The sequence below is a fragment of the Prosopis cineraria genome, unplaced genomic scaffold, assembly GCF_029017545.1.
Source record: "Prosopis cineraria cultivar Desert tree isolate PC_DT_omini unplaced genomic scaffold, ASM2901754v1 PC5, whole genome shotgun sequence".
Lineage (NCBI taxonomy): Eukaryota > Viridiplantae > Streptophyta > Magnoliopsida > Fabales > Fabaceae > Prosopis > Prosopis cineraria.
The window spans coordinates 31,740,494-31,759,871 of record NW_026555336.1 but is presented as its reverse complement, the minus strand read 5'-3'; the positions used below and the strand labels follow the sequence as shown (position 1 = coordinate 31,759,871).

The 19,378-nt window shown below is 29.3% G+C and overlaps 1 protein-coding gene across 1 annotated transcript; it reads left to right on the top strand.

Annotated features, from left to right (window-relative positions):
• Positions 1-3,201: 3,201 nt before the first annotated feature.
• LOC129310453 (fe(2+) transport protein 1-like) lies at positions 3,202-5,651 on the top strand. The gene is made up of 3 exons (XM_054952298.1): positions 3,202-3,829; positions 4,009-4,158; positions 5,275-5,651. The coding sequence occupies exons 1-3, from the start codon at positions 3,212-3,214 to the stop codon at positions 5,578-5,580; spliced, it is 1,074 nt and encodes a 357-aa protein (XP_054808273.1). The 5' UTR covers positions 3,202-3,211; the 3' UTR covers positions 5,581-5,651.
• The last annotated feature ends 13,727 nt before the right edge of the window (positions 5,652-19,378 follow it).

The following is a 19,378-nucleotide window of genomic DNA, read 5'->3' as shown; positions in this document are numbered from 1 at the left end:
AACCCCCTTTTTTTTTTTATAAAATAAGGATAAATTAACGTTCTACAGCACCCATACTGTTACAATCACTTATGAGAATACATCTTAAGTTCTCGCCTGGATCATAAAACCATGCGCAATCTAGGCCATGTGCTCAGGGCAGCCTTTGCAAAGCAATTAGTAGCTAAATTTATCCAACAAGAGATTTGTGATATGACAATATCCCATTCATGATTCAACATTCCTCAGGTTTCCATAATGAGATTAGCATCCTCATGAGTATCCATGTTGCCTCCTTGCACAAGCTGAACAGCTTTTAAACAATCTGACTGAAGCACAATCCTGTGATACCCTGCGTCTCAGGTAGCCTTAACGCCTAGAAGAATGGCCCATAACTCAGCTGAAAGGCTGTGCCCCTCATTCAGTGCTGGCAAGAAACCAATGATGAGGAAATTGCATGTATGATCCCTAATAAACTAGATTTACATGAACTTTCGAATGATCTCCATCCATGCTAAGAGCAACCCATCCCAAGTGTAGAGGACACCAAATCTCCACAGGGGAGGAGAAGCCCGTCCCTCCCATTAGATGCTTACAAGCTTGGTCAATGAGCTAGAGATAGACGAGCAGATACCTTGAGCTTTTGCAACCAAACTTTCATTAAAGTGGTTACGACCTTCAAAAATGTGTTCGTTACGTCGTCCCTATAAGCACCAACATAACAAAATAAACATAGCATTCTAGTTAAAGGATATAGCTATGGATTTATCTCTAAGGTTCCAGCTTATCCACTCTTTTAACTCCAACCTGAAATACCTGTGCTGATGTTGAGGTTGCACTAAGTCAAGCCACATCTAAAGTACCTCACGACAGTCCCTTAGTACATGAAGCAAATCTTCCTTATACCCAAGACACCACGAGCAAGCGTTGCTTTCACATATTCCTCTTCTCAGTCAAGCGACATTGGTGAGTAACTTGTCTTGATAGGCAAGCCACAGTAAAGTCTTGCAGCTTTATGGAGTTCAGGCTTTCCAGATATAACGCCAAACCTTGTCCCTACTTCTACCAACATCCACTAAACTGTTATAAGCATCTTTGACTGACAGAGTACCACTCCGGTCCCCTTTCTACTGCACATCGAAACCTTTGTTAAGAACTTCACAACCATTATGAACATTCTCCCAAGTGGCCTTGATTCTTGCCCATGTATTCAAGCCATCACGTTTAAGATCAATTTTAGGCAATAGATCCTGGTCACATTTATATTTTTCTTGTATTATCTGCACCCAGAGGTGTCATGCTTTTTAATGAGACTCCACCCCAATTTCATCATGTATGACTGGTTTTGGATTGCAGCATGCCTGAGCCCCAATCCTCCACTAGAATGAGATTGACACAATTTGTCCCAGCAAACAAGGTGAATTTTCTTCTCAATATAGTTCTATGCCCCCATTAGAAGTTTCTATTGCTTTGGTCAAACTGTTCATAAGTGGTAGCAGGCAAGAAACCGTCTGCACAGTGTATCCTAGGATGGCACCATTGACAAACTCAAGTAGTGTTCATTTATATATGGAATTTATAAAATTATATTGTTCAAAACTCCTAAATATTATAATTCATTAGAAGGCCCCACGACAGTCACTCTTAGATTTGATGTTTCAACATAAAATAATGAAAGCTTACTTAATATTAAGTTTTAAAAATAAATTAATAAACAAATTTTTGATTAAAAAATTATACACAATATGATGGTCACGTTTGGTTATAAGAATTTTGACTTGTGGAATGGTAATCATATCTTCATTCCAACCTTACTTATATTTGATTGCTTATAAGAGGCATGGAATGACCTTTTCCAAAAATATGGTTACCATATTTTTGAGAATGGACAAGCTTTTGAAAAATGAAAGAAATCATGTCACCCACATTAAATTCAATATTTTTTGCCAAATGTCCTTGTTAACCTTTCATATTTGGCCTATTTCCCTCTATTTTTTTTTTCATTTTTGCCAATAGCCAATTTTCTAATTTTTTTAAGATGTTTTTTCTTAAAAAATTAAATTTATTAATGTTTTTAGTTTAAATTGTATTTATTATTTTCTCTTTAGAATATTTTTAATCTTATAAAAAATATTTTTTAAAACAAGTTTTTGAATTTAGTCAAATTTTAAATTTGATTCCTTGTGTATGCTATTTTATATATCTTTCTTAATATTTTTCTCTGATAAATTAAATTTAGATTTAAAATAATTTAGTTTTTTTAATAACGTTATGCGTGTGGGTATGAATTTAAGCTAAAGGCCTCTAGAAAACTTTCGAACGAAAAGAAAATAAGGCAAATGCATTAATGCAAGAAATAATATAGTTGTGATCTTTTTATTTTAATTTATATTTAAGTTAAACAAATAATATAAATAAACTTCATTCCTACCTACTTAAGAACTCTACCAAATAAATTTATAGTTATGATCATCCCATTCCTTTTTATTCTCCTTGATTCCATTCGTTCCGTTACATCCTTTTTCATTAACTATACCTGACCTATATGTTCAAATTATATAATGTAACTCATACAGTAAATTGAATATAACTAACCAACATTAGTCCTAGTGAAGGGATTACAGACGTTTAAGCATGATGTCTCATGTTTAAGTTCGTGCGAATGCATAAAACATCTGTAAAAAAAATTACTTCCAATTAGATAATTCTTGAATCAAATTTAGTCAGATATTCAAATAAAAAAAATACATGGATACATACATTTATACAGAATTAACAAAAAAATTAAAATGATTCCATTAAGACGGGATAATTTATATAATCTGATGTTGCATATATTTATTTAAATGAAATACATGGAATAAAATGAAATGCCACATCACCAAGCTCTAGGCCAAAACGAGCGCGTGACTGACGCCATTGGAGAAAAATCAAAGTCAAAGGCTGTTGGGGCCACAACTTACACACTCCCAGCACGAGCCTCCTTGCACCTGGTCTCAGTTCCTGAATTATCCTTAAACTACAAAAAAAAATACCACATTATCACGCTGAGATTCCCAATTGTCTCAAGGGCAAAATAGAAACAAAAGACATTTTCGATTTTTCAAATCTTCCATGATACGAAGATGGTGGTTGCATGGCGATAAGCCGATAACCATATTTGCTATAAAACCTCACAACTAAATCGCCGTCATTGAGAAAGGAAACAAATAACTAACCAAGAAAGAAAGTTATGGCTTCTTGTTTGTGTCCTTGTCCATGTAATTCCAATCTCAGGTTGCTCACCATCTTCCTCCTTGTTCTCTTCTCCACAGTGTCGCCGAGTGTCGCTGCGTGCGAGTCTAAATACGAAGGAACCTGCCATGACAAAAGGCAAGCGTTGAAGTTCAAGGTCATAGCCATATGTTCAATATTGGTCGCTAGCATGATCGGCGTGTGTCTTCCCGTTTTTTCACGCTCCGTTCCGGCGCTTAAGCCGGACGGGAATTTGTTCGTTCTGGTGAAGGCTTTCGCTTCTGGCGTTATTCTGGCGACCGGGTACATGCACGTTTTGCCGGATTCCTTCGATGATTTGAGATCTGAGTGTTTGGCCAAAAACCCTTGGCACAAGTTCCCCTTCACTACATTCGTGGCAATGCTGGCCGCGATTTTCACTCTCATGGTGGATTCATTCTCGATTGGCTACTTCAGGAAGAAGATCTCTAGTAATGCTGTTGAATCAGATAATGTTCGTGGAAATGAAGCCAAGGAATTAGAGCAATTTGGCATTGGTCACGGACATTGCGGAAATGAACATTTAAAGATCAGTGAGGGGCAAGAACAGTTGCTGAAGCACCGTGTTGTTGCGCAGGTGAATTGATTACTGGAATATGTTGCTACATGTTCATAAAATTGTTCAAGCCTTTGGGCTTTCCACTGACGGAAATTTCATCGATCGTCTGTCGTTTCCCAAAATACCAAATTGATAAACGATATTGAATTACTGCTTCTGGAATTTAATGTATCATTGTAATGTAATGATTGATGCAGGTGTTGGAGCTAGGGATTGTGGTGCATTCAGTGGTGATTGGATTATCAATGGGAGCTTCAGAAAACCCTTGCACCATCAGGCCTCTCATTGCTGCACTCTGCTTCCACCAATTCTTTGAGGGAATGGGCTTGGGTGGCTGCATACTGCAGGTGATCTATCTGGTTCATGTATTCCCGTATCAATTCAAGATCGATTCAGAGACTTAATTAAATAACTGAAATTTGGGAAAAGAAGAAAGTAAATAAAAATGTAGAGTTGAAAATTCCACTCCAATTTAAGGTTTCCCCCCTTCTTTTATGGCTCTACCGATTATAAAAGTGTTCTTAGATCACCAAAATTCCAAAAATGGATTTTTTTTTAATAAAATGATACCAACAGAAATAAAATTTACTGATATGATAATATTATTAAACCAAGATATATATTTTTTAAAAAATTAAGTGACAAAAATATATGATAAGGGGAGGCACTTTCTACCCTATCAAACAGGTGCCAGTGGCATGGTAGAGACACGAACAGAAATTCAACTTATAAGATTAATAGCAACATTTTTATCCAATTATCAAGTCATTAAATTCTCTGAGTAAATAGAAGAAAACAAAAAGTAATAGTACGATTGCTTCGTTTATTATTATTAATATTAATTTTATTATTTGTCTTTTCTCTTTCTTTTTAGATTTTACCATGGCCACTCAACTTTCATCCTCTTTTTTTATTTTTACAAGGCACAAAAAAATAACCATGCAAAAGTTACAGAAATCAAGTCATGTTAGATTCTGAAATAATCTTACATGTTGTTGGTTGTTGATTAAAAATAATAAAACTTAAATTGTCTTGAGATACTTGGCCTATTAATATATCAACATATTTGTTAGGTTCTTAAAAGGCATGATCAAAACTAACTATCTAATTTTTCATTGCAAACTGCTTCCATCAACTCTTTGAGCTATACAAGACACTCATCATTTTACATTGTAAAAGATATTCAAAGGACCACTATACATAGTTGCCAAGTTAGATATGAATATTTATTTAGAGGAGTCGTAGTTATGCAAATTGGCTTGCTCAACGTGTTCAACAATAGGAATGGGGAGTTCGTGACTTTGCAAAACCTCGACTACATTGTAGAAACCTTATGAATTATGCTGTCCTTGTATACACTCCTTAAGGTTCCTTTACTAGCTTTCGGCACTTTCCTTGTATTTTTTTTTTAAAAAAAAACATCTTTGAGGTGGCTAGCTGTTATCTATTATGGGGTGAAACAGGCTGAATATGGACACAAGATGAAGGGCATATTGGTTTTCTTCTTCTCAGTAACAACCCCATTTGGGATTGCCTTAGGAATTGGGCTATCAAATGTGTACAGTGATACGAGCCCAACCTCTCTCATTGTGGAAGGCATACTAAATGCTGTATCCGCAGGGCTTCTGAATTACATGGCACTTGTAGATCTGCTGGCGTCTGACTTCATGGGTCCTAAGCTCCAACAAAACATGAAGCTCCAGATTTGGTCATATGTTGCTGTTTTGCTAGGCGCTGGAGGAATGTCCTTGATGGCTAAATGGGCTTAGGGCATACCAAGCTTTGTTAAGTTTACTGCTCTTCGAAAAGAGAAAAGAAAATTGATCGCCACATTGTTAGAGCAGAGACTTTCTTTTTGATATACAGACTCAGGTTCTTTTTTTAAGAGAAGCCTCCTCTACCTTTCATTTGGAGTAGAAGTTTAATCTAAACTACTTAGATTTAATTTGAATAGTCCAAATTTAATATTTTTATTTTTTTTATTGTTAATTTATATTTTTAAAATAAAATATATATATAAATTATAAAAAATTTAATAAATATACTTATCAATATCTCTAAATTTATTATTGAATTTTTTAATAAATTTACTATTCTGTTCAAAATATATTTAAATATCCAAAATATGTCTAAAACATCAATTTAAATTTTTTATTAAATCTGAATTGTTCAGATTCATAAGTATATTTATTCAAAATTTTTAAAATTTTTATGTATTTTTTATTTTAAAAATATAAATTAAAAATTAAAAATAAAAATATTAAATTTAAATAATCTAGATTTACCTCTGCCTCAAAGGAGAGGCAAAGGAGGCTTCTCTCTTTTCTTGATATACACTCCATGCATATAATTTTTTTTTAAGGGAAAATGACAGATTTATAAAATAGTACATTTTTTTCCTCAAAATTTATCATTATGTAACATGTAAAAAAAAAAAAGTACAGTCTATGTTGATAACTCGAATGGTAAACTGATTTATGATTTCTTTGTGATAAAAATTCATTCAAATTAATTATTGAAACTTGTAATCACCACCAAATCAGTTTTATTCAAAACATGCAGGAGTATTAATGTTCATAATGATAACATTTACATTAATTAGTGAAATTTGTCCATAAAATTTTAAGATTAAAAAATGATCTGATTAATTCTAAACAGATGACAATTTTTTAAATACGAAATATTTTCTAAAAAAATAGGAGCGTTCATAGGGCAGGATAGGATTGGGACACCCATGTCTTGTGTCCCGTCCTGAAAGAAGATTGAAATTTTAATCCCATGTCTCGTCCCATTCCAAAAGTCATCCTATCCCATTAGGAGTCGAGATAGGACCGGGATAAGATTGGGACATCCCGCTGTCTCGATAAATCAGATAATATCAGAGAAAAATTTAAATAATAACGTTCATTAAAAGTTTAAATCATATAATTTATTAAATTTAAAATTAAAATAATACAAGTACATAAATCACAACAATTTAAAATCAATTATTGAATTATATTAATCACAACTACACATTATAATAGCAAATATAAGTGATCTTTAGGCTATAAAACTAGCAATAGCAGATAAATCAAGCACAACATCAAATCATTATTCTTCTACTTTAGTGGAGATGTAATAAGCTAATTACTCTTATGAAAATAAAGCAAGAAATATGTTATAAATAAAAATTATTAAATAGATAGATATAAGAATAAATTATATTAATATAATTAATATATTATAAAGAAACATATTGCCATGTTTACTCAATGTCATTAAAATTATCAAGATAAAAAATTTTAGTTTTAAATAAGAATTGCAAGTATTGAAATTATAATTGATATAATTAATATAAGTATAAATTACATCAATATAATTAATATATTTAAAATAAAAATAATGTATATATAATATTCGGGACAGGATGGGACATTCTGATGGTAATTCTATGTCCGATCCGGTTCTGAACCTCTTTCCTGTCTTGTTTCGATTATTTTCGGGCCGGGACAAGATCCCTTCTAATATGATTCGGATGACACCGAGTCAATCAAGACGAGTTAAAGGCCCGAAGTTGAACACCCCAGATAAAATATATTCACATTAATACTGAAATGTCAAGTTTTTCTAACGTTTATCTCGTCCGGTGAAAATCCAATCCAAATATACATTAATGAAGATGTCATGAAATTATTTATTTTTATATGATTTTGGTCGGAATGGTCTTCTAATAATTCGAAATTAATTTTCTCAATGAATAAACCAATTAAAAATAGGAAACACTAGAATTACATGGACAATTCCAGAGCCCTTGATATGAAGAAGATGAAAATTTCAATTTAGTGGAAAAAAAGAATTTGCTCCACTCTGTTTATGATGTGCCTCCACACGCGCACACACAGTAATGATTTTTCAATATTGAAAAATTGAAACCCATGAGTAATGACATAATTTGTTAATCATATCGTAATCAGAAACGAGGGTACCTTTTTTTTTTTCAACATGTAAAATGGATATTGTTCTGCTGGTTTTGAGTAATATGTCGTTTTTCTTTTCGGCCCAAAACAATATAGATATTGTTCAAACTGGATGCTTTCGTTAGCAAACTGTGGACGACAGTGGATCAATTGTATAATGCGACACAACAAGCACAGATAATTGAGACAGGATTATATTTTCTCTCGAATAAATTTCTGATATGATCGATCTCTTTCATTCTCTGGAATTCTTTTGGGCAAATTTGCAGTAAATGGGTCGATTATTATTTCAACCAGTAAATGGGTCACAATGAACGGGTGACAGAGGAACCAGAAAGTCTTCAGCAATCCATTAAATAATAACAAATATTAAGCCAATTACTTGATGGGACTACTTGTTCAAATGGCCATGGCAACAAGACACAAGAGAATAAATATTATGAATGTATTCAAATATTACGTTTGAAAAATTGAAAATTTAAGAATTTGTAATATTATCCTAACTAATTTGAGTTCTAGTCAGATTGACTTTAAGATGAGATATTTTTTCATAATTATTTAATCTTTTTTACTTAATTTCAATTTTAAACTCAAAATCAATGTAATAAAAGGTTGAAAACTAATTATTGAATTGGTTAAGGCATTGGTTCAAGAATTAATGATCAAAATTGTAATCAAACTATAATTAAGTTTACCTGATTTTTGATGTCATGCTCAAAACCTAAACCAAGAGCCATTAAGTTATTCCCCCCCCCCCCCCCCCCCCAAACCTAACTAATGTTGGTTAAATTTGTTTGCATATGTATTGGGATTTATTGTGTGCCACACAAAGCCTACTAAATGGGGTTGATGAAAGAGGAGGGCAAGTGACAACACATCAGAGAGACAAGACACAAAAAAAATCAAGAGCAGGGAATGGAGAGAAGCCTCATAATGTGGGATTTACTTTGTTCATGGCTTTTGGGAATTAATGCCTCCTGTATCCCTCCTCCATTCACAAATGGCAAACTCAGTTGGCCTCATCTGTCTTCTTTCATAATTTCCCAATCAAACTATCACTCATTGCCCCTCTCTCTCTCTTTCTCTCCCTCCAACCATTTCACTCTTTCTTTTACTTTCTTCTCCATCCCACCTTTCCCCCACACAGTCTCTAGTCTAATTTCTCCACTATTCAAATTTTAAAATTAAAAACTAAGCAATAATAGGTTTTATATATTATACTTTTTTTTTTTCAGGTGAGGTACAAGAAGCATGCTTCATCAGTAAATTTTTTTTCGAATATTGAGGATAAAAAGTAAATCCTTCTTACCTACGTTGATACATATATAAAAGTTGGATTTGAGATTTTATCTCATATTATTATACTATTTATGACTTGTAAATATAAAAAATTCTTAATGATCATCAATCTCATTGCATCTTCTTATTGGTAAATTAAACTTGAAGATATTACATATTGAATTATCAGACTTTTTTAGGTGATGGTCAAGTAGTCAATCCAATTAGGATGGCATAAGTGGTAGTTTAATTTAAGATTAAATTTCAATAAAATTAAGTTAATTAATTATAAAGTTTCACGAAATAAATAACTCATTTAGTTTTTTATGTGATATGATTTAGTTTATATTTCTTCACTCTTTTTTTTAGAACTATTTATTATTAAAAAAATTAACTTGACAGTGTTTTCACACTATTAATTATAAGATATTGTAAAAATTAATCTCAACAATATATTTGCTAGTTAAAAAAAAATGCAGTTACACTTGGTATTGTTAACGCATTTTAAAATAAAAAATATTTGACTTCTATTTGTTGACTGTTATGTTAAATCAAAGTTAATGTCGTTTAACTTAATTTAGCTTGCCATGAGTTTTAAAAAATTTTATCACCTAAAAAAATAGTTAGAAGTTCCAATCTTAACTATTATTTCTAGCTACCTCTGGCCATAATATTCCAAAAAAGATTAAACCTTATCCAAAATATTCCTTGTAACCCATAAAAAAGTGATGATCTCATGCATAAAATGGATTTTGACTGTTGAAATCTTATTTATTATCTTAAAAAATTTTCACGCCCTGTAATCTGAATTTAATTTAACTTAAGTGGATTTAATAATAGAATGATTGGATTTAAATTGATTGCATCAACTTGATTCAATGGCAAACGTATCCGATCTATCCTAATAATAACCCTCAATTAACTTAAATTGTGATTGGATAAACATGGGTTTATGGAGGAAATTAAGTTAAGTAGTGGTAATTCATGATCCTTCGAGGTTGACATATGCTTACGCCACTTTGTTCTCTTTGTGTTGTGTTAGGTTCAAAGACAAGGATGATAAGTAGAGCAGAACCAACTTTCATTTCATGCGCATTAATTAATTACTATTATATTTTTTTAATGCAATGGCGTGCCTATACGGTATTTGAATTTTGGTGTCACTACATAATTGGCTTGTTCTTTGGTGCATTAACTTTACCACTTGTGGTTTCATCTTTCATCTAGTTGAACGTGCGTGTATGTATATATATATATATATATAATCCTCCTCTCATCATTCTCAGGCAAACTAGAAACAATATTTTTAGATGTTATATTAAATATTGAGTGAGATGAGAATTGGTAAACCTGATATTCTTCCAATATGGTATATATAATATAATCCGCGATTCATAAATGTTAGGTATATTTTTAAAAGATTAAATATTAAAAAAATATAAACATTTTTAGTGTTCTAAAATATAATTGATATATATTTTTTAAAAGTATCTTTAATAAATAAATTATTTTATATTTAATTTTAAATAAAATATTTTATTAAATAAGAATAAATATAAAATGGTAATATTCGTTTGAAGATAGTTAATGGAAGGAGTAACTTATTTCAAACTATATTAATGAAACTAAAGAAAAGTAGTTTCTTTAAATTATTGACATTATTTAAAAAAATTAATTTACTCTTATTGAATGCATTATTTTTAAAAGTATTTTCTCTCATATGTAATTTTTTACTCTATGCTTCTAAAAAATTGTGAAAGTAAATTGAAATAAAGTAACTAATGGTCCACTTTTTTTAATACAAAGTGGCTTATAAAAATATCATTAATCTTTTCTGCTTATATATAGAAATGGGAGCTTTTGATTCTATATAATATAAATTATTTCCAGCATGTTTTAACTTTATCCTAATTAAATATATTTCAATAATATATTTTCTATAACCAAGATTTAATAGGGATTAAAGAGAAAAATTCATGATAAAAAGTTAACGACATACCTTGAAAAAAGAACAAAAAAATTAATATCTTTTCACTTTATAAATAGAACTATTCAATATTCTCTGCAAAATGTAACAACTATTTAATCAAGGAGAATACGTGTTGAACTCCTTGAGCCAATTGTCTTTGGTGTAGAAACAATCTTTTATATGAATCGCAATATTCTCTGATGCAAGCTTTCACTATATGTAATGCTCCAAATCCAATAATCTATTCATTAATTATGGTTGTCTTAGGTTTTTTTCCCAATTGACTTTACCCTTTATATTGAAAATTTTAGTATAAATATGTGGATGGCTTTATTTGGAGCATTGTTTTCATTGATCATTATAAGAGCACGTCTTCTGAAGTAGCTGGTTTCAGGTTTTGGCGACAAATATGTTAGGTGCCCTCTATGATTACACATCAGACCAGCATTTCTGTCTTTCATTTTCAACTATGTATTTAATTTTTCTTTCTAAAAATGTTTCAAATTAAAAGATTTGAATTCCTCATGTATTATTATTATTATTATTATTATTGTCAGTGATTTTATTTGAAGTTATACCGTCATTAACTGGTTAAAAACACACAAGTGTGTGTGTGTATGATTAAACAATACATTCGAAGCAATCATAATTAGATTAATATATTTTTAAATTTTTATATATTAAAAAGGGATAAAACTGAGTATAAGAAAGAAAACATATCTGATAAACATGTCATAACTTTTAGAAAAATCAATATTAAACTATTATTGTAAATTTCACCCCACAAAAAAATCTATATATGATCAAAAATTGACATCAAAATAAACATCTACTAATCCATGAACATAATAGTTATTCAACAGCTACATAAATTTTTGAGTGAAATACAATAATTAACCTCCCATCTGTTATGCCTTAATTATATTTACATATAAATTCCTTTTATTTTAAAACATATACAAACTTCTCATAAAATCAGCGGTCACAAAAACCAAATTTCCTTTGTATTTTAAAAATTTTATTTTCACCCACTTAACAATTAATTGATTATTAAGTCATATATAATTAACCAAAATACTTTTATTTAAACATATTTATCTAAAAATAATTCAAAGAATTAAACAAAATAATGAATATTTTTTACTTTTCTACTCATTTTTTAATTTTTTTAATTATGTAACATTATTTTTCCAAAAAATTTATTTACATAGGTTGACTAAAGTAATATTTAAAACATATATGTAAAATTCTTTAAAGAAATAAAAAATTCATATAATAATTGATAAATTAATCAATATTATTTATGTTTATTTTTATTAAAATATTATTTATTTGTAAAAAATATTTTTAAATTATTTATTTAAATGTTTTCATATTTAATTATTTAAATTTCTTCATATGCAGGAGCGGGCAGACAATAATTAAAATGATAAATTAGTAATTATTTAAACATAATTACAAATAAAAAATTAAATATTTTATAATATTTATGAATATTTCTATCGGTGTTAAAAATTGAAGTGAAGTTTAGATTTAAAAAAAAATGATAGTTCTCTGTAATTTTTGTAAAATATAAATGCATTTTACTCTAAATGTTTTGATAATCAAATGTGTTCATGATATATTACTAATAATTATATGCAAGAATATTATCTATATAAAATTGTAATATGTAAGAAAAGCTTATTTCCAAAAGTAGCCTTTTTGATTTTTTTTTTTCAATTTTGACTAGTTTTATATATTGATTCCCAAAATGACTACGCTTTTTACGAAAGTTTTATCCTAATTAAGACATAATGATATCAGTGATTGACCCTGAAAAATTGGGTAGTGGGAGTAAAATTTTTACTTAAGACAAATATGAATTATTTTTTAAAATATCATTTTAAATATTTATTAAATTATATTTCAAGGTAAGAATTTGTTAAAATTAAATACCAAAGAATAAGGCATAGTACATAAAATTATAATGATGTATTAAATAAAACAGTACGAATATAAATAAAATTTTTATAGTTCTTAAAGTTACGTTTTCTTATTTTTTATTAAATAAAATTTATTTATCCTTAGTGGAGAAATTTTTTGCGGTAACTTTTTTTATTTGAAAAAATAAAGAGATTTATTTTCTGAATTATTATTCCCTGATTATAACAAATAGATTTGATTTGAGTTAAATAAATTTTTAGAGGGAAAAATGATTTTTTAGGAGGCAAATGAATTTTTTCTTATGGGAGGGGGCAATTGAAAGTTTATGATGGGGGCATAGAAATTTTTTGGGTCATTTTGCATAACTTTTCCTAATCTTTGCCCAATAAACTAACAATTAAGTGCATGATACATTGTTTTTCTTTTTTGGCTGACAAACAATTTGGTTCAATTATGATAACAATGTTCAATTCACAATATGGGTCAATTATTAGTATAATTATTAGTCTTGTACATGATATCAAATTTGAAAAATAAATCATATATATATGCACTTGTAATATATATATATATATTGAAACCTTACATTTTTTTAATTTGTTACATACAAATATATAATAAATTTTTTTATTAGAAATAATTTTATTTAAGGTACAAGTATTAAGTATAAGTACCTTTTTAAGCAAACATTTAAGCATTGATTCATTTTGTGAGTGATCAGTTCTTTTCATTAAATTCAAGGGAGAATGATAGAGAGGGTCTAAAAAGATTAATTAATTCAACTTAAGTCTCAAGTATTAAACTCAAGAAATTTGTAAGTTTGACTTTTAATTTAGTGATGAATTTATAATTTATTTTTAATTTTAATATGATTGATGAATAAATAAATTTATTTTTTTATTAAAATTTAAAATACAAATTACATATTTATCATAATAAAAATGTAAAATCAAAAATTAAACTTATAAATTCATAAAATTTAATATTTAAAATTTAAGTTAAATTAATTGATCTCTTGAGATATATATGTCATTCTCGCTGAAGTCAATTGGTTTAAAATTTAGTGACAAAGGACATGATAGCTTATTGACATCTGTTAATCATGATATGAAACAATGGCTAGGCATGATATAGGAAAAGTTGGTTCATGTTATTCTGAACAAAAAAAAGTTGGATTATTTGTTAAGAAAGTAAAAATAAATCCAACTTATAATTATAAGACATGTACAGCCACATATCGTTAGTGGATTGTGACCTTATTAATTAAAATTAGAATTGCGTGTCGGGTTGTAGCATATAATATATGATGATGACTAGCAGAATGACATACTTGGAGTAAAATATATACTATCAGAATAAAAATAATTTTTTTAATGTTAAAAATTCTATTAGCTTTCCATCTTCGACATTTTTCTTTGATAACAAATCGTGCTTAATTAAATACAGATGATTTAAACTAATATATATATATATATATACATACACTTCACTTCACTCTGTCCACAGCTACAAAACAATTTTATTATTATTTAGAGCAAGATCAACTTAGATACTTAATTTTATATATTTAATATATTTTTATCTAATCAAATCAAATTGATTTTAATGTGTTAGTAATATCAATAATAAAAATCTTTAAGAATAAATAGTATATAAATGATTCACATGTCTAAATTTAATTAAAAATAAGTATTTTTATCAATAAAAAATACTTTAAGTATATAAAACTAAATATATTAAGTTTTCCTATTTTTTATTAGTAGATTCTTCATTATTTAATTGATATTATTATTCATCTCGTGGCATGCCCGAGCGCTTGTCCCCACACACACACACGATATTTTTTGAGAGAAAGGGACAATTCTATTAATAAATAAGAAAGACTAAAGATATTATATAGATAAAAATATAAATAAACGTTTCAAAATTTGAAATGAAGGTGGAAAAAATTTTAGGGAGAGAAAAAAATTTTCTTGTTAGTGACCAATTTTGTTCATCACCGATTTTAACTTTTCTAGTAGTAAATATGCATACTCATTGATAAATCTGCAATTTGAAAGATAACAAATTAATTTAAATTAAAAAATTTACATTAAATTTAAAAATACAATAACCAAACAAGATCGTAATTTTTTATAGAAAAAATTACGGCTCGCTCCCTTTAAGGGAATTAATCACAAATAAAAATTCATACAAAATAAATTATTATTAAAATAAGAATATGACTTATTTGTTCTTGAATGAGATTTATTGTTGATCTTTATCTGTAATTAATTCTTTTAGGAGGAGGTTGGATGTAATTTTTTTATATTATATTAATTACCGGCATTTAATTTTGTCAAACTAGTCAATGATTATAAAAAAAGGGGTTGCGAAGTTTAATTTAAAAAATTCAAACCGGTATCATCTCTTGAATGTCTTCAATAATTAATTACACACACATATATATGGGTTTTTCTCATGAAACAAGAGTTTATACATATTTTTAATTATACAATCACATAAAACTTCAAATTGCAAGATTATATATAGATAATAATAATAATAGGGAAATTAAAGAAAATATTATAGAAGAGGGGTTAGATAGATGATGATGAGGAGAAAAGGTATGAGGGATGAGTGTGGAGCTTATCCTAAAGGAAACAAGACAATAAGCACAATAATAAGGAAGGTGACCTCAGCTAATAAACAAGAATCTGTGAAATAATAAACAATAAAGTTGGGGTTGCTATAGTGGGGAGTAAAGTAGAGACAATATATATTCCACTTATTATGTAGTTACCAATTATTTTACATGTATATATATGGCACACATTATTTTGCAATCCTTAGGAACCTATGAGTTGAAATCGACTTTCTTCATCTTTTACCTTTTTCATATTTATATTGTCTCATGGAACTATTCAATAAACTCATACCCTTATAGTGACACCATGCAAGTAGTTCTCTAACAATATTCTGAATTGTATTTTTATTCGGGATCAATAAATCTTCCAAGTAGTCCCCATATTATTGGATGGAAAATTATAATCCTCTTATAAAGTTTTATAAATAATAACCCTTTTTTAAATTTCAAAGCAAATAAAGTGTTCCAAAAGAATAATATCAATATCAATTTTCTGTAATCTATAATTTAATGTTTTAAATATTATGATATTAGATGGATCTACATAACCTTCAAGAATAATTTATTACTATATATGATAGAACAGCGGTTTATTTAAAAAAAAAGTAGTATAGGAAAAATGGAATTTTATCACTAAATTTTCCCTTAATTATTTATTTAATCCTTATGACTCATTTATTATCACTCAGATTCTAATAGTTTCATAATCATATAAAACTAGTCCTTACAGTTTGAAAACGACGTAGAGAAAATGAAAACATTCCATATTGGGGAAAAAGTTCAGAGGTAACTTTTATATGGTTATGAAATTAACATCGTTTGCTGCATGTCATTCTTACAATATTGTTTCAAACTATAAGGACTATTTTGTATGATTATGAAATTACATAGAGATTGATAATAAATAAGTTATAGGAATCAAATCGATAAAGGATGAAAAGTTTCGGAATCAAAATTTTCATTTCCCCTATATATAATGATTCTTCCATATATGATGTTGTAACGTTTGATAGGAAAGGCCAATAGTTAAATCACAAGACACGCATCATATGTCTACCTCACATCCCATCCTTTAGCTAGCCTCATGTCATGTGGTAAAACCCTACAAGATTTTTAAATTCAATAAAAACTTTGCATCGTCCATGAACAGAAATAACAAAACTTAGTGCATGTTTGGTACAAGAAAAAGTTATTTTTTTTTCTTTTTAGAAAGAAAATGGATAATATATCAAAAAAGAAAATGAGATAGGTACTTACCATTTTAAAAAACATTTATCTACCTATCAAACATTGCATTAACATTACTGCATTGACAAGACTCAAACATAATTAAAATATTAATTATTAGCAGAGTTATTAATCTCAATTAATTAAGAGGCATTCATTAAGGGAGCAATAATCAATTCATAAACGCAAGCATGATGATGTTAAATTTGACATGGCTAGCTAATAACAAAAGAGGGTAATGATTCAAGTAGCCTTTCATTGTCATAAATAGGAAAATGAAAGAGTTGCATTAGCGGGGAAGCACGCACGCACGTGCGGATGCAAGAGGTGAGAGATGAAAATAGACAAAGAAAGTAAGAATATATATAGAGGTAGGGTAGTACAGGAGAGGCCACGAAAATTAATAACATATATACAGAGACAGAGTTGACGCCCTTTTACCTTTTTTTTTTAAGCACACACAAAGAATAGGCTCTACTAATAGTAGGCAGTATTTTTTCCAAAAGTATTAAAAGATACGAGTAAATTTCTCTAAATTAAATTGTTACATACATAATAATTAAAGTTTAGATTCACAACTACTTGTTTAGATAATGAGAGTCTCTATCATTTATGCTAACTTTAATTATAACATGCTGTTTGGCAGTTTCGATAATAAAAGAGGGCGGTCGGTGCACTGCCCACTGCTCTGCACGCCTTTGCTTTGCTTTTCTTTGCCTCTCCAAACTCAGACCCCACCCCACGGCCTCTCTCAACACTATATGTCTTCTATGTTTCTTCTTCAATTCATTTCTTGTCTCTCCCCCGCTGAAATCACCCTTTCTTCCTTCCATTTTTATTGTACATATGTGTTAGACTTTGATCTTTGTCATAGAGATTATCAACTGAGTTGAACGTCTGTTAAATGTTTAATACAACTCTCTCTCTTTTTTCTGAACTTAGGACTAGCTATGAAGAATTAATCATAGGAGCGAGTTTGGTATCATGTGATTCATGTAGCACTTCGGTGAAATAGGATTTGTTGATGCTGTGTTTTGTGTGTGTGTGTGTGATACAGTATTAGAGACTTGATAGAGTTTTATATCTGTTGCAAGTTTAATTAACACAACCCTCTTTCTTTTTTCGAATTTGAAACCGGCTAAGAAAAAACATAAGTGAAGCTTGGTGTTGTGTGATTCATGTTGTTTTGTTCTAATTGATCAGTGAAACAAGATTTGGATTCCGCATATATGTCATACAGTATAAAGATTTGATACAGTTGTATATCTGTTGAAGGGTTTAATATATGTCCAGTTAACCCTCTTTAATCTCTTTATCCAGATTTGAGACGGACTATGAAGAAACATAAGAGAAGTTTGACGTTTAACAGAATCCGCTTTAATTGTTCGAATTTGAGACCGGCTATCGAGAAACACAAGAAAAGTTTGGTGTCGTATCATTCATTTAGTAAGCGGTTCTTATTCAATAAAATAAGATAGAGCTTTGGTATTTATAACTAATAAAGGTTTAACACAACCCCTATTTCTTTATCCGGATAAGTGAGACAGGCTAGGAAGAAACACATATAAGGGAAGTTTGGCATCTAGTGATTCGTGTAATAGTGTGTATGTGTGTATTGGAGTATTGACCAGTGATGGACACGTGTTAAGTCGAGCCCCCGTCCGTACCCAGCATATTCCGTGTCTTTTGTGTTCCTTATTCGCTTCTTTTTCTTCCTCTGCCACTGCTGGCCTACGTACACCTTCCACCAAACCTCACCTCACACCACATTATATATATATGTATGTATGTATGTATGTATGTATGACAGAAACGGGTCCAATTCAAAGTTTCTGCGTTCATGTCAACAGACAAGAGTGTCCTCTCAATTCAGTTTCTCTTCCTTCCATTATTGTTATTAGTTCGGTGGAATGACATTTAGGACTCTCTTAAGTAAATTTGCTATAGTAAGGTCCAATCATTTTTTTTTCATTAGATATTATCTCGTAAAAGCATAAATATGTTATTGTTAAAAGTTGAATCTTAATTTATATTTTTTATTAAGATTTTCTTTAAAAATTTAACAAGTTAAAATGTGATTTTACAAAACAGTATCCAATATAAAACTGAATGAGATTTTTTGTAATAAATTCTCTCAAGAGGCCTTGAATATCATTATCCCTACCTTATACGTACTTGTCATTCTTTTTCCAGGGCATCGATACATGTTTATTTCACTTATTATGAAGTGATTAATTATTAGAAGGGCCTCCCAATAATAAGAATAACCAGAAAAACACATCCCAATTATAATTTATCCGCGCGCTGATAATAAATTCTCACCACTTTGCAAGAATTTCTATGAAGCAATTAAATAAATTTGTGGCAGAAATTAAATAGCATGATCACAATAAGAGACATCAATATAAAAAATAATTTACACGAAAATCCTTCAATGCAAAGGTAAAAGACATTGATCATTAGATCAATGAAAACTTCACTATATATGATCAAAATAAGGGTATGAAAGAGTCTCAATCAGATCATTAGATGCATAAATAAGTGTTAAACAGCCAATCAAAGAATCAAATGAACGAGTTTAT